Consider the following 17,313-nt stretch of genomic DNA (forward strand, 5'->3'; position numbering starts at 1 on the left):
TTACCCGATTAAGTAGCAAGATTAATACTCTGACATGTTCTACATTGGGAATTTTCATTTCTGTCCCCACTTTTAATTACTTCAGAGTTTGCCATGATTCTGGATAGAATAACAGCTAGGTAGATGTTTTCCAAAAGAAGTTGTAATGCATCATAATATATATAAAATGAAAGACCGGGTCTGTTAGAACTACCTAAACATTGTGAGGGTAACCCGCCTCTCCAGCCCAGGCAGGCAGGAGAGATATTTGCTCCTTGTGGTTCTTTTCAAAAGCTCAGAAGTTTATATTCATCCTCTCTCTGTGTCATTGATTATTGGCTCATGAGAACCAGGCTCAGCTAACAGAAAATTGCTGGAAACATAGTACAAGAGCACAAGGCTGGTTTTGTTTAGTCAGAAAAACCAGCACTCATCAAACTTGCAGAATAGGAAGGGCAATTAGCAAGCCTTATTGACAAAATATAATTAAGTGAATGGTCACATCTGCCTTCATTAGCAAAATTACTCAGGGGGGTGCAAAAGAATTTACACCTGGTTCTGGTTTCCACAGGTCATTGGGTGCATATCACTTAGAAGGGCTCCTGACAAGGCAGGCTTGACATCCAAATAATGACTGCTTTCAAGAAGATGAGAAGTTTCTCTTTGCTTCAGTCCTTTGGAATCACAGAAGAGATACAGATAAAGGTAAAACCATAATATTTCAATTGTGCCAGTGGTTTTAGTGGAATAGTACTGATAGCACTTTGCGATTCATTTGTGAACTAACTGAAATATGATCTGTATGCTCTGTTGGATCCTAGAAATTCTAAAGATGACTTAATTTATCCAATTTCATGCCCTATTTACAGTCAGTCCTTTCGCTCCACCCTTTTCCAAGAATCTTCCCACGATGGTACGTTCTTGCTAAAGTTCTGATCACCTCTAAGTCTCAGAAGAGTGAAAGATATTTTGTTCCTGTTCTTTTCTGTCTTCCAAGATAAAATAAGCTTGCATGCTACTCTCTGTTGAGACTGTCATGAATTTTCAAGACCGGGTTCTAATTGTGGCCCTAAATCTATGGAAAATTTCGCATCTTCTAGATTATTTTTCCTATCTACATTTGCAGGCAAACAGCTCCATACTAGAAGCGTCCACGTTAAGCGTTCTGCTGGTAGTACGAAAATGCTTAATCACAAACACAGTTTCATTCTGAAGAAGCATTTAGGGTTACCTTGCTTAGGAACCTGGCTCTTGGGGAAAATATCTACAACAAGCATGAGGCTCCTTAACACTTAATTCTTTCAAGAGTCAGCAATTTTGTCTCCTCTGTAGGTTTTGAGATAAATCAAGGGAAATATTGTAGTTCTTAATTACAGTATAGGCACTTTCTTCACTTATGGTCTATCTGTCCTGAAATAGATCCCGAGTGGGATTTTCAGATCCCAACTATCTGAAAATACCTTCTGATATTTTCAAGACCATGTTCCGGGTGAATAGCCTTCTTTTGTGTGTAGCTGTGTATGAAACAGCTTATGATAGGTTATCTCTATTGCATACAAGCAGTATGGAAGTATTTGTGTCTGCTTCGCTGATATTACCTGGACGGGAACAGAAGTTGTACCCTCTGTTCTCTTGTGTTAGCTAATGCATTGACTGTCCTGTTACCATTAAACTTCTCTCTCAGAAACACGACAGAGGAGAGCCCTTAAAAATATCTGCATATTCTAAGTGTGTATTCTCTACGGTCAGCTTCATATTAATATTTCTGAGTTGAATGCCAGCTGTTGTGTTGAAAATCTTCCTCATAATTCTAATGGATTTACCATCTTGTATCATTGTAGAAAACATCACAGCAATACTTTATATAAAGTACTGAAGGAAGGGCCACATCCACTTTAGTTTGCGGAGATGAGGCATCTGGGGAATTACGATATTTAGTACAAAGTTGCTCCATATATTTGCTTTTGTAGGAAGTGACAGGGAGTTTTTTGAAGAGGAATTACATGTAGGAAAGGACCCAAGATATTCCTTGGGAACGCATGCCATTGACTGGATGTATCTGTCTTGCTAGGAGGCTCCATTCAGCCTGTGGTATTTTTAGGGAAGTGGGAGGTCATGGTGAAGTCTCGGTCTTTATCTGAGTAGGGGCCTGTCCAATGAACACGCTCAATACGCGTCCAGAGTGCAAAGAAAAGCTAGAGAACGGTATTTGCTTTTACCAGCACAGATGAGGGAGTGGTAACCAGCAGTTACTGCCTAGTGAGAGTATGGATGGAATGGGCTTTCAAAGAGGTGTTTGCACTGCCAGGAGAGGTGAGGAGCTATTTCTGGGCGAACTGGCCAGCCACGCTCCCTTTTGAAGTCTCACTGGCAGGAGGGTTTTGGCAACTGGAAGGCAGCCATGGAGTGGGACATGGTGGGGAGAGGTGTGATTATCCCTCCAGCAAAGCAAGAGCTACAGTCACATTTGTGCAAACTCCTTTTACTCACCAGCAAAAGAATGGGGGCTGCTCAGTCCAGGACAAGAAGAGAACCACCCCTCCAGCACACCTCAAACAGTCCAAACCGTCTAATGATCTTCCACCTAGGCAGTATTCCTATTTCTCTAGAGGAGGGCTACTACAATTTGGAAGCCCTCTACGCAAGCTCTTTCCAAACACAGACCTCACTTCCCTTGGGCTGGAAGTCACTTTAGATTTCCCAGCTGGGAGTCGGCCCCTGGGCTGATTCCAGCACCTGAGCCTAGTTCTGTGTCAGAGCGAGCTGGCTGATCCCGTGGGACGTTACAGTGTGCCCTGACGCAGGTGGTGCTTGGAAAGGTGCTGCTGGACTTCTGCAAGCAGGTGGAAAGTGACAGTGTCCAAGCTGAGTGGTGGCAAAGCAGTGATTTCCAGCTCCTTCTGATGTTTATTTCTTGGTGAGTGAGTGGCATGTTTAAGAATATTCTTACTGCTTGTGGTGGTAGCAAGAAGTGATATACTAGTTGCCTTGCCTATTCCTTTTGTTCTGAATTTTAGAATATCTGTGACTAAAGATATAGTTACCCCTGCACCCCAGAAGAATCCCCAAAACAGAGATTAATCAACTGGATAATTGCCCACTCTCAAGTGTCTGAATGTAAAATGAAACTTCTGGTTTAGTATTTTCTGTGCTGCTTGTTTTCCAGTGAAAGCAAATTGCTTTTTGATATAAAATACATGGTTCAGTCTCAAGGGAACCCTGTCTTTGTGTTCTTCTTGTGCATTATTATTTAAAAAAAAAAGCAACTAGCCAGTAGCCTGAGTGATCACAGCTGAAGAATGCAGACTTTGTTCCCAGGAAGATAAAATGGAAGAAAAATTGCATTAAAAAAAAAAAAATCCTTCAGAGAAGAACAGTACTATATTTTCCCCCTCAAAGGTATTGTATATAACTAACATAATTGATTATAGAATTATTCACAACCAGGAACAAGGATGTCTGATTCACCTTGTTTTATAAAAATAACAATGTCCTCAGTCTGTCGAGTGCTGTGCAAATAGCAATTGAAGATTGTTTCTGAACATGGATAATGGGGCAGAGATTGGGGAGTTATGGGATGAGAAGGATTGTCTCGTGTACCTTGATGGCAACAGGAAAAGAATGGTTTGTCTGCTGTCGTGGTCGTAGCTTTCAGTTAAAGTCTGCTTTATATTCAAAGCTCCTTCCAAAGATTTGGTTTCGCCAGTTATGGATTATTTATCAGCTTGGATTGACATAATAAGATTTGGGCCCGTGATGGAAGTCAGATATCTAAATCTGGCCACATATAGAGAACAACGTGGGTTTTCCCAGCCTAACAAGCCAGAACTTGGCCTGTCAAAGGTGTCTGCCATGAAGGACTAGAGAATTAATGAAGTCTGACCCTTTTCTCTGGAGGCTGCTTTTGAGAGTGATACTACCCTGTGGCTAGTAAGACTGGGCGGGCATCCTCAGCATCTTTCTTCAGCAGGGTCGCCTCTTTCACAACTGTTATGGCTCCTTTTCCAGCAGCTTCCATCTGACCAGCTGGTCTCAGAGGGTCCCCCCAGCACAGCAGGGTTGAAGCTTTTGCTCTGGGGGTGGCTGCTTGGGGAGCTAAGTGCCATGCATCCTCACGGGAGGGAGGAAGCCTGAGCTGTTGGGAGGTACGTAGCTCTGGGTGGGGAGTTGTACATGAATTCACAAGCCCAGGTACGGTCGGCACCTGTTTTCTCAGATGTAAATTCAGGCCCCTCTTCCATCACGCAGTATTTTATAGGCTGAAGAATTGAAATACTCTTTACGTTGTGCTACTGGTCCCTCGCAGCTGGGGAATTACTGAGAAAGCCAGGCGTGGTTAGCTACAGGACTCCCAAAGCACCTGCCCTTGAGGAAGCCAGCTTACGCTGCAAGCAGTTCTGGGCACTGCCCAAAGTTCACATCTCACACTGTGCACCATCCTGGGTGACACCTTTGCTGTCAGCTGTTTGCATTCCCTGCTCTCTAGTGCAAGTATGCCAGGAGTTGTGTGCTTGTGGGGAATCTCCCAGCAGGCTCATGATGCTCAGAGAACTCAGGCAGGTAGCCCTCAGGGCCTTTCTTCAGTGGACTTTCCTTGCAGACACTTCTGGACTTGCCAGTGTTTCTTCTACCCCAGTCCCTGGGTAACTGAGGTGCTAGCTATTACATGCTTCACCTGAGAAATCTCTTGGCCATTTTTGTGACCTCTCTAGGGATGTTGGCTAGAAATCCTGGATCGCAGCTTACACCGCAGTTGTGAAGCTGTGTAAGCATTTGCTCCAAGACGTTATCATCCATTAGTTTTTCCATTATAGAGTTTTGGACTCAAGGGTATGGTCAAATGTTTCTGAAATCGCTAAAGACAAAAAACAGCCCGAAATATACTTCTAGGAGGAGGCTAAGCAAACCTTTTTTGACGATCTTCAGACTACTGCATGTGTGTTATGAACTCTCACGCACAGCACATCCCTTGGAATACGAGGAGGTCTACATCTACCACCCCTGACTTCTTTCCTTGCCTCCTATAGGCATGATATATTTAAAAGTAGTCACAATTGCTTCTGGGGTTTATCACCTGAGATGCATGAGCCTCAGTGGGGATGCTGTTCCTCCTCTTCCTTTACACTCTCTTTACTGCTGCATCCAGTTTATTCTCACAGGGTTTGCTGCGTAATTAGCTGCGTAATTTGCTTGCTCCTTGAGATAGATGGTCGCACTTGTGCTTTGCCACCTGTGCTTTCTGAAGACCATGTTGGGCTCTGCTTGCTCATGTTGGGCTCTGCTTGCTTACAATGAGGTCTCTGTGGTGGTTGTGACAATACTTACTCCTCGGTGAACTTTCATGCCTGGGCCTAGGCAGACATGCTGATAGTTTAGTCCCATCTCTGCTTAGACTTTTCAAGACACGGCAGTCCTTTGGGAGGAGACTTGTGTGTCTTGCAGGAAGCGTAGTTACTTGCATACTGAGCATCTGCCTAAGCAAACTGCCACAGGCTTGCTGGGGTCACGTCGAGAGAGCATGGCTGGGTGTAAGATTACATGACGAATCAGCTTGCAGGTATATTGGGTTATCTGGTGGGCAGCTTGCTGCCTTGCTTTTTGGTGGCCTTTCTGTTGGCTGCAGCTTCTCTCTATGCACATCTGATGGGACCCGCAACCAGCATGGGAGTCGTGGAGCAGAGGGATGTTACAGTGTGAACGCAGGTGCTGCTGCCCTCAAAGAACGTGGATGAGAGTGAGGCACGTGCTCTAAGCAAGACATCTGAGAAATCTTCCTATGTGGAGTAGGGTAAAAGCCCTCTTAAGTCAACCCAAACTTCACATTTTTACTCTAGGCTCCAGTCTGTCCCCTGAAGGAACAAACCTGCTTCAGAGGGATGGATGCACTGCATACGCTGGTGCAAAATGTAAGGTCAACAGGCCTTTAGGAAATCAGACTTGCTATTTAGTAAATAAATACTTCTAAAAAACAAAATGTCTAAGAAGCCATGGTAACCTTGTGATGACCTTACTGGGCTGCAAAGCATATGGCTGCTTTGTGACAAGGGTTCTGCAGGCTGCTACTTTATAGTATTAAATGACCTAAGACCACTTCATAACAAAAGAATGCATATTTATTTAATTTTTCATGGTTAACAAGCCAGTGTTACTGAGCAGGCTGTCCTAGTATTTTCTTTGAAAAGAATGCATTTTCAGAATGAAAGAAGCCCTTACCCTATTCCTGCCATGATAAACGATCATCCTTAGGCTCCATTTCGGCAAAGCACTTATGTGCTTACTGAAATGCTGCTGTCAATGGCATGTACACATCTGCTTAAAGTTATAAATGAGAACTTAAGAATTCGACTGAATCGGGGCCTCAGTGGCAATGCTTTAAATTGTAGTGTAAATCCAGTCTTCCTATCCACCAGTAGATGGGGCAAGTGAGCCTCCTTATAGTTACGGTCAAGATTTTTCTGAATGCAAGGTTAAAATGTAGCCCTCGTTGGCTCTTAGTCCAACAGGCTAGTTTGAAGGCTCTTTACCTTTGTACTGTAAGGGTAAATTACGTACTTTGACGCAACTGGACTATTTTCTTTACAAACATGTGTCGTAAACAATTGTTCTGTTCCTTGAAATTCTGAGATTTAAAATGCTGTTCCTTTCTTTACATAGGGATGGAAACTAATATTTTGAAGGTTTTGTCGTGCAAAGGTACGGAATGAGTGTTCCCTCCCCAAAACTAGCCAATGGTTAGGTGTTTACAACACTCACAGGGATGCAAAGGATCCAAGTTTTAGTTCCTGGTAGTCTTCCATGTGCCTGTAGAGTGTACCAATGAGAAGATCGCCTTACCTGCCTTCGGGTCATCTTCTCCAATTCTCTCCTCCAAAAGCTGTTGCCACTTTTATACATTTATCAGTGCACCAGACTTGTACAGACTACATAAGTGGCCACAGTTGCTTTCAGCCCACACTTATGGCTTCCTTTTCCCAGTTCATGTGATGTACTTATCCAAAGAGAGGATAACTCTCAAAATAAGTCAGTCTCTGAATACTGCCTCTTTTAAGGAATAAAAGCTTTTTCTTGGACATGTAGAAATTAAGGGTCCTCAGTTTCCTTTTAGCCCGAATCACATTTCTGCATGTTCTTCTACACATTACCTTCATAAGTGTGCTTTGCTTTGTCCCCGCTCCTTGGAGGTCAGCTTGGTAGTGTGAGACCTGACACTGGTTGTGTTCTTGCAGGCAATGTGGTTGCAAGACCATTTGCTGCCTTATGCTCCATGCCATACACTCTTTACAACTTCAGTGAAGTGGGCCTTGTGTGAGGTAGGAGCCTCTGCAGGTGTGGAGCCCAGTGACGGTTGGGATGCTTCTGCATGTCCCATAGACGACATATCATTGTTTGGCTAGTTGGGTGTATCTTGCCCTTGTGGGGAAAAAGCTCCCACTGTTCAGCCTTAAATAAAAGGTAACAATATATCTATGCTATTTTATTTTGCAGTGGGCCGAGCTTCCTGAGATAGTTGGGTGGAGGGGTGAAGAAATCTGTATCTGTATTAAACTGGATAGGCCAGACAAACACATGTTAATATAAAACAAAACAGGTTGGCTAAAGATTTTATTTTTTTTTAAAGAAAAAAACCCACACAAAACCCACCACAACTCTTTCAAAAACTGAAACGGGGGGAATAGATGTGAACCTGCCTTCTCAGATATGTAGGGAAAGCCTCAGCTGCTGGACTCTGACTACTTTAGCACAGGGAGCTACGTGCCACCATCTGTCGTTATCCATTTGTGATATCCAAAACTTTTCTCAGGGTGGGAGGGAGCACTGAGGAATTCTTGGCTGGATTAGCATGACTTTGTGTTCTTGGTTGAAGACACTGCGTGATTAAAACTAAGGTGGGTAACACTGAGTATGGAGGGGGAAAAGGTATTAAGGTGGTGTAAGCTGGGAGCAGCTCCTTTGCAGACAGTGAAAATAACCAGACTCTACAGATGTCTAAACTGGTAAGAGTCTGGCTCACCTTCTCCTAAAGTACATTGTACAGAATCTGGGCTTTACCTTAACCCATTCCATATTTTAGAGGAGCAATTTGTTGCCTTTTCCTCATGTGACTCAAAGGTTGCTCCAGCTTTTCCCTCTTCCAGAGACTCATGATGCCCTCAGACCTCATCTCTGACACTGCCTCCTCCACAGTGAGCAGCCTGACTCAGACCAGGCTTCTTGCAGCCAAATTCCTACAGCCTGCCGCAGTTCTGCTTTCTTTATTTTCCATTCAGTCTACTGACCATCCTACAGCAAAAATTCCTTTGGCTGCTGTCATATCTACCTTTGCCTTTGAATGTTTTCATTGGCTCACTATGTTTTGAATGAAATTTAAATTCCACAGTGCATTTTCAGACAGCGTTTGCATTTTGTTCATTGCGTGTGTCTTGACCATCCAGCATCCTCTGACATCACCCCGTCCTCGTGGTCTTCCTCTCTTTTCTTCATATCCTTCCCTGTTCCTGAAGAGATGTTCTCCTAATCAGCTGAGCAATGTTACTAGCACTCAACCCCACTACTTTCACATTCCGTTCCTGACCTTCCTTCAAGAGCCAGTGATTTTTCTCTTAATTTTCTGCTTTGTGGATGGAAAGAACTGCTTTATAAGAAACATACTGTTCACGGGGTAGGTATAAAGCATGGCTCAGACTGCACAGGCTCCTCAGGAACGTGGGTTGTGACACAAATGCAGTGTGAGGCAGCTGGAAACACCTACAGCATGCGGTGGTTTATAGTAAGCCAACTGTTCAGTGACATGCTGGCCTCTGAGGAAAGCTATGTGTGCTGTTAGCCAGAGGTATCTCAGGAGGATTGAGAGCCTGTCTGCTATTTGGCTCCTCACAGACAGCAGATGTTCCACGAGAAGGTGAAACATGCAATAAATGACTGTATTTACCTGAAGCAAATCAGGGCTCAAGAAAAGGCAGTGGTCCAGCCAAGTGTGTTTACTGCTGCGGGAATGCTTTTGTGCTGATGCAGCATCGTTCACGCAAAATTTCTGAGCATTTTGAAGGCATTAATGAAGTTAGGTTAATGCCAGTGTTTGCAGACATATTTCAGCCAGCTTTCTACTGCCTGTTTTGGAAACTGCCATCCATGTAGCCTACACTGAGTTCGGTACTGCTGTGGCTACTTGGCCGAGTTTTTCATTAGCTGCATAGATGGTTTCTGCAGCTGGTGCTAAGCTCAACCTGATGCAGCTACAGGACCTGAGCGGGCCACTGCATGGCTAGCCCAGGTAGGTGCACGTGAGCTGCAGTCACTTTAGTGTAAAGATATGTTTGCCCTATTTTTAGGAGGAAAAAAAAATTATCACCTGGACTGAAGACAAAAGACAAGTCACAAAGATGCAACTCTCTTTTCTACTGATTCTTCTGAGGGGAGGGAAATGGAAAAAGTGAAATACTGAGTTGATTATCACTAGTGAAAATAGGTTCAGGCTAGGTTGTACCACGCCTGCTTGCTGCGTGAATGTTCAGCTAATGTCTAATGCAGGGAAACGTCCAGTGACCCAGAAGGGAGAGAATTAATCTCTTCATGTGCGTGTGTATTTTCCTCATGGACCAACAGATACCTTTTTGGATGCTTATTTTGAGATCCAAAGGTCACTTGTTAGTTTTCAGTGGCATTACAGGAGAGGGCTGTATCTTCAGCCAACAGTAGGGCATTAATGCAGGGATGTCACATTGTTTTTCTAGTAAAGAATGTGCTGCCAAATAAATATCACCTGGTTCTGGCTACGTGCCAGGGGTTAGGCGATGAGTTGGGAGTGAGCAGAACTGCACTCCCCTGAACGGTTTCCAGCAGAGCCCTGGAGACCCATAGCTGCAGGATGACTGAGGGATGGCTCCTCCTCTCCTATGTATCCCCAGAGAATTCTGGTGGATGGCTCCTCTGTGATGGTCTGGTGGTCCTCTACTCACTTTTCCACAGCATGCAAAAGGGGGCAATCTCTGAAAATTCTTGGGATGAACAAACAGCTCATGTCCTTCCCGCTTGTGTACTTTTTTACTGAGAAACTCGCCTTGTTCTCTTCTCCTCCTTTTGCTCAGCTCACTCCTGGTGGTTTTCTGCGGACATTTCCCCCAAATGACCTTGCTAGCACCAAAGTGAAACAAAAGGCCCTACCCACTTTCTGCTCTGAGTCCCTTAACTACAAAATGTTTTCATTCTGCGGAGAGGGTTTTTTCCTCACTCTTTCATTCTCTCTGCTCTCTGGCTGCCCACAGTTGACAGCCGTATCTGTTTGATTTGAGGGAAGCCTTGCATGTGCTGTGACTGGGTCCTTCTGCTAATAATTTGTTCTCTGGAGCCTGTTGCCACACAGTATAAATAAATTTCACTGTTTAGTACTTTCCCGTTTTGTTCCCCTGCTGCTGGCAGTGAGTTGACCCGCCCTGTTTTGTTTTTCAAATTTATCTTTCTTTGCACTTCTTATAGGAGACAAAATCACAAGCTTAAATGAATAAAAATGCGTTATTTGTACATGCATTTTTTTTTTTTTTGGCTGTCTTGTATTGCCCTGAAAGTTCTGCATGAAACAGGAATTCAACTGCAGCTGACATCCTGGAGAAATATTGTTTGGTCTTGGGACAGGGAATCAGACTTTATCCTGCTTCAAAAAGTCTAATGGTGTGTGCTGAATAGATATAGTCTCCGTATAAAAAGCCTTTTTCAGCAATCCTGCCATGTAAACTCAGTCTTTTTATAAACAGTCTCAATTTGGCCCATTCCGTGTGCGTAAGCTGCTAGAATGACCAGGATGTTTAGCACATCAGACATGGCTTTGCAGTGGTGAATGTAGGTACTGGAAGTTCTCCAGTTGTGGTAGTATGCATGCCCCTGCAACCCCTAGCTCACAGCAGGGTAAATATTTAGAGTGGCTGAGCCCAGTTTGGGCTCTGTGCTGTTTTAACTAGATTGTTCCTTCCTAATTTAAAGCTGGCTTAGGCATTTCTCCACCACACCAGGATCACTGCTGAGTACACGTACCCCTAATTGGGTATGATGATGGCCACAGTCATGTTTTTCATGGTTCCAAGCCTGATGCTTAGAGCACTTGAGGTTGTTTTTACTGTGTGAATGTGACTGCATGTGCATTTTAATACAAGGAAAAACAGACTGTGATAGACTAATGAAGTCAGTAGGGTGTTTACATTTGCCTATTTTCTTGGAAATCTTCATCGTTCCCGTCTTCCTTGGGATGAATAAAAGGAATCTATAAACCTAGATGATATTCTTTCTGTATACTTTTGAATCTTTTTATAGTATAAATAGCTTTCAAATAACATAAATCAAGCGGTTTTTGCTTTCTCTTCCACTGATTTCTTCTAAGCGAAGAAGGACCCCTCCATACACAGGGTAAAAAAGGCAAAGAGAAACTAGCCCTTTGCCATTTGCATTTTACAAACCAGATCTTGAAGGAAAAAAAAAAAAAAAGACTTGAAGGAGGGGAAATTTGTCACTTTAACATTGCAAATGATGTGAAACCAGAATGTCCTCCCACCACAGCATATGTTTGTGGTGGGTAGGCGGGGGAGAGGCAGGGAAGAGCTGATGGTATAAAAATACCTTGTGTTAATAAAAAAAAAAAAAAAAAAAAAAAAAAAATTGGCTTGGGGAGAGAGTTTGTCACTTCAGCCAGACTGGGGGGGGAAACCAGACAGACAGGGGGCGGATGAGGGGGGAAGAACTTATGTCACTTCAGCAAGGTAAATAACTCCACAAAGTGTCTCAGAAATAGCAGTCAAATAATTAGTATAAGAAGATCAGATATTAAGCAAGTAGGTGGCCTAGAATGTTAAGAGGAAGGAGTAAAAGCTATTTAAACAGAACTATGAAGATTGTAAGAAACAATTAAATATGTGGCAAATACCAAGCACAAGGGTGACCAGTGAAACCTTGAGATAAAGTGCACGGACTTGCTAGTAGCTACTCTTTCTTTTCATAAACTCATTTATCCTTATAATAATTCAGATGTCCCAAGTTGAATACAGACCAGGGGCTCTATACGGTAACATGATTGCTAAATGCAGCTTCCTAATGTATTACTAGCGTGGTGTTCTCTGCATGGGACGTTTTCCCTCTGCATTGCCATATGGAACAGTTTGCACACTCCACAGCGTCCAGTACCGTGTAAATGCGGGCAGACACCAACGTGACCACCCACAATGGCAGCTAGGGTGGAAAATGACAGTTTGCCTTGTCATGCTCAGGGGGAGTTTGTATGCTGCGGTGGGAGACTGACATCTCCACTTCTTGGGAGCTGTCGGGTGAGGCAGGGTCAGAAGGGATGACACGCAGTGTCCCTGCACGGTTCATGTTGGCAGTAGCAGCTGTCAGCACTGGGAGGGCAGTCTCCTTCCTATGTGTGATATTTATAGTTTTTATTTGGTTTTAATTGACTTGCCTCAGTGCTCAAGAAGGTGCCCAGCCCAAGGAAGAGTGGGCGAGTATGTGAGAAAAAGAGAGACAGACAGAAGAGGTGGGGAGAGCACAGGCTGGTGAGGTGCCCTTTACATCCAGTAATTTGTTATCCAGACATATATTGCCCTACTTCATGGACAGCTTCAGATGCTGTTTTCCTTTCTACTTCTCCTTATTCCCTGTTGCTTTCATCTCAGGAAATTTGAAAGCCACTTGTATGGATTTCTCCATGAAGAGAAAGTGCTTTGCTAAATCAGACAAAACCTGCCCTCCTGCTCTCTCTTATTTCACTAGGAAGTGTGTCATTCTCCTGCCTTGGTGGTGATTTCTGGTGATAGGTCATTCTCTCTCACCCACGGTGTGGGACCTGCAGGGTATTTCATCTGAGATGGGACAAGCAAGGCTCTGGTGCTGTGTGCCAACAAGTCTGCACCTCTTGTGAGGGCTTATGGCAACCCTGTGCTGACAGACCGGCTGGTGGGACTTTGGAGGGGGACGGGACTGTTTCTAGCACAGGCCGGCTTTCAAGGGTGGTACACACTAAGTTTGTTGTTGTCCAAATTGCAATGAAGGGCAGAAGAAGATTCAGCTCTCTTCTCCTCTGACCTAAAGCATGTTGCTGAGGTCTGTTGCACAGGGTGGGACTTTCCACTAGTAGGTGTTCATACAAATTTGGCTATATCTGGCTCTCTTCGTATGTTGGTGTGCAGTCATTTCATACTTGCATTCCACAGAAAAGCAACGGGTATTTTCCCCCTTCAACAAATTTCAAAGAAAATACACTAACAAAACATTGTTAGAGAAATTTTGCACGCTCCAGTCAGCAAACTGAAACCTAGAATACCTTCTGAGACCCTATCTGTGCAGCTGCGTTGGTGCTTTGTCCTCCAGGGCTGACTTAGGGTAGCTGTGGGGATTAGTAGTCTGAGTTCCCTGACTTGCATGCGTGTAATACTAATGAAATATTTTGGTGGAAATCTAGCTTTTACATTTCAGATTTGTTTCGTTGCACCAGTTGGTGGATTGAAACTGCCATCACAGCAGCTGCCTGAATATCACGTAACGCAACACGCCTTGATGCCTTGTCATATTTCAGTGTTTGCTCACAGCACGAACAGTCCCAAGCATTGTGTTGGGTTTTTTTATGAAGGTCCAGAGTTAGTGAAATAGAGAGGATCTTTTTTCCTCCGCTTTCTCACAAAACCCACCAGTTCTCATGCCTTTCCACTATGCCTTCCTTCCACCGATTTAATGATTCACTCGTTGCTGTGCAAGTGCTTAGGGGCACTTGCACCATGGTAAGAAATGCGATATAGAAAGCCTATGTAGATGCTTCTGCATCAATGTCTTCCTGAATATACTGAGTATATAATGCTATAACTGAAGAGTGGATGTTATAATAGTGAAAGCTAAGAGATGTGCAATTAGTCAAGAACTTATTTGCCGGAGATGTTAAAACTAAAACCTAAAACTTTTCATGGAAATTCAGTACTTGTGATGAAACTTTTAGGGGAGTTTCTAATATGTAGCTTGCTATTTCCAATTTAAAAAAAAAAAAAAAAAAGAGGCAAAGAAAGATAAGTTCATTGCAGGGTGTTCAATAACCTGGTCATTGGGCGATCTCTGAGATGTGTAACAACAAGTTCTAAGTTCTCAGGATGAATTAGAAAAAATAGGAATATGAATTAATCTCTCCAGTATTGTAGATAAGTGTCTTAACTGTTGGGCTTTTGAGGCTGGTGCATGAGTCTGAATTCTGTGGTTTCTTTGTGTGAAAACTCTCAGGGTCTTCATTCAATTCTAAAAATCTTCCTTCTCTATTTTTTTTAACCCAGGATTAAAAGTTTATATTTTTGCAAAATGGAAATCTTGTTATCCAGCCAGCTAGAATAATAAAAGCTGTAGGTGTTTTGTGAACGTGAGGCAAAAAAGAAGAAAACGTGTTGTTTCATTGGCTCTGTGTGAGAGGAAATCTGGACTTCATTTAAAAGTCAGATGTAAATATATTTTTGCTAATTTTGGCTTGCGACAGATCAAAATTTGACATATTCTGATTTCTCCTTGGGAGCTGCTAAGGATTTGGACCAACTCAAACGAAATCTACCTTTGACAGATGACAGCAGGATTTCATGAGTGACTTCTATCTCAGGGCGACTGCCCCTTGTCCACAACCAGCAAGTGGCAATAGCATTTTAAAGGAAGGATATCAGAGAGCAGCTTGGTTTTCTCACTTGTCATGGTTATTTGTTTCTCTCCTGGCCGAACCACCAGAAGCAGGTTAAGGATGACACAAACTAGCAACAAATCAGGCGGTGGAGGACAGAGCATGTGACAATGCCCTGGCTATGGTGCAAACATTTGAGCTACGTTTCGAAAGCCTGGATTTGTGTTCCGCAGAGTTCACGAATGAAAAATAAAAGTCTTCGATGATAACAATCAACAAGCTCAATCTCATTAGTGTCTACCCTTCAGAGAAGAGGCTGGAGCGAATCCCATCAAGCTGTGATTTGGTTCAGTGCACTGGGGAAGGTTCCTAGAAGCATTCCCCCAGCTTCTTCACACTGTGCACTGAGGGGAAAAAAACAACATTTGGCAATTTGTTGTCAATATTTGTATAACTCCTGATGCCACTAAAACTGCATATGCAGGCTTTAAACTAACAAAAGCAAAGCCATGGCCAAGCTGGAGAGCTGGATTTGTTTCCATGCACAATTAGGTTTATTTGTTTAGGTCTCATTTTATTTGCTTTCAGATGACTCAGATAGGAGTATTGCAATCCTTTCAAAGTGAAGTAGTGTTCTGTGTATTTTGGGCATTGGGCTTAGCCAAATGTGGAAAGAATTGGCTGCTCAATAGTATTTTCCTATCCAGAGGTTTTTCAAACTTTTGAGAGGAACTGAAGGAATGTACCTTCCATGCCAGACTTTTTCTTTTTTCTTCCCCCCTCCGCCCCCCCCTTCACAGTGTCTCTCCACATTATTGTTAAAGAGCACAGGAATTTTAAAACACTCCTCCATTGTGCAACTGTTAGCAACTGCTCTTATTAATTGCTTTACCATTATGCTGCATGCTTAAATTCTCGCTGGTGTCATCCATAACGTGCTGCTGCGAGGGCCTTTTAACCCATTCCAATAAGAATATATGGATGGTGCGCTGCTCAGAATCTCCCATCCTGCTAGACCAGCTCTGGGCTTGCTGAAAATTATTTCCTGCATACATGAAGGGATATTTACATTTTGGCAAGTAGCCAAGTCTTCTGCTGGGAGTTAGTCGCTAAGGGCAGATTATTTTCCAATGGACATGCTTGCACGCTATCGGTGTTAAGAGAATTGTCTCAAGTCTCAGTACCATGGTGTTTCTTTATCCCCCACCCCCAACCCAAAAAAAAACAAAAGGGGAAAAAAAAAAAGATGCAGGGGTTTTCTTGTCTGTTCTGTCTTATATGAGTAGGAGGCAATGGCTTTTAATTGATGCTTTAGGCACCACTATGTTTTGGGGGGATTATTTTTTTGTTGTCTTTGCTTTCTTCTTCTGATCATTTTGCTTCTGGAAATGCCTCCTCGGGTGATGTTTCAGAAAATGTAGACAATATGAATAAATCCGCATTTATTCCTATTTCTATGAAACATAAAGGTTAAAGGATTTCCTGCACTCACCAGAAGTATGCATCTGATTTATGGCTTTCCTTAATGCTCTTCCCACTCACACTCATAAAAGAAATATAGTAACAAAGGCTAAGATACAATCTATTTTAAAGTTTGCACTGATAAAACCAAACTGGAACTTTATTCAGTCTTAAATGTCAATCCTAAAATTTGGAATGTTTTTCTAATCAAGAACAATAAACGTGGAAAGTGTTTCCGTGGAACGGAGCCGCAGCTCAGCACGCTGCTGGCCCGATGCTGCACGCACACTTCAGGGGCAGATGGAGTCTGCACATCATGTAGTCCTCCCTGTGCAATAGCTTGCTTTGTGAGACTGACTGACCCCAGGAGGGACTGAACAATACTTAGGATATGTGATTTGTTGTTTTGTTTTGCTTTTAAGAGGATAGGAGTCCAAAACATATCTATGGCAAATAACCAAATTGAGGCAGGATTAAAATTGTCAAATACAGTAAAGAAGAGAGGAATGATATAAATTTCCAAGCCTGTGTTAAAAACTAGAAGTGGTAATAAGCTGGGCAAATAGGTTGGATGGTGCCTAGAGATCTGTTCTGTGCCTAGAGATCTGTTCCGAGCCTACGGTGCTTTTACCTCTCCCTCTATTTGTGGAGAGCTAAGACTGTCAAAATGGATGAAACCAATTTAGCAGCCTTATTTAACACGGTATTGCTTTGTAACACCTTCAGGGCATTTTGACACTGTGGTTGCAAAGTCCTCAGCTACTCTCACAACACAGTCTGGTGTGCAGGCTGCAGCTCTCCTGCCCTCTTTCTGCAGGCACCATTTTACTACGTGCAGTTCTTCAAGTCTAATCCAAGACTGAACGAGACTGTGGACTTCAGTGGCGGCTGAGAGGACACCGGACTGGTCAGAGCTCATGTTCTCTGGGCTAGTATTAAATACATAATTGGATTGTCAAAGTATGTTGTTGATGCAGGACACTGAATTAATTTGGCTTCTGTTGAATAGTAAACATAAAATTAGATTTTATACACTGAAAATGTGGAACCATTCCAGATGCATATCATTCAAGTACATAGGAAAATGTAAAAACAGTACATTATATTATAGCTTCCTTGTCACATAAGAGGCTTCCTGCATTAAACTGATTTTTTACCATGTATGGGTTCCCTTAGTTGCCACGTATGACTAAGTGGTAAGACAGAGACTCTTTTTGGCACGTTATGTGTAACTTTTGCCTTTTTACTTA

At 43.0% G+C, this 17,313-nt stretch overlaps 1 protein-coding gene across 1 annotated transcript in view; it reads left to right on the forward strand.

Moving 5' to 3' along the window:
• Positions 1 to 2,876: 2,876 nt before the first annotated feature.
• Positions 2,877 to 17,313, forward strand: part of RBPJ (recombination signal binding protein for immunoglobulin kappa J region) — a 153,288-nt gene continuing 138,851 nt past the window's right edge. Inside the window, exon 1 of the mRNA XM_074587745.1 lies at positions 2,877 to 2,896. Coding sequence (XP_074443846.1) covers positions 2,883 to 2,896 — 14 coding nt within the window. The 5' untranslated portion in view covers positions 2,877 to 2,882. The remainder of the gene's footprint in view (positions 2,897 to 17,313) is intronic.

Source organism: Larus michahellis, chromosome 5 (assembly GCF_964199755.1).
Source record: "Larus michahellis chromosome 5, bLarMic1.1, whole genome shotgun sequence".
Classification (NCBI taxonomy): domain Eukaryota; kingdom Metazoa; phylum Chordata; class Aves; order Charadriiformes; family Laridae; genus Larus; species Larus michahellis.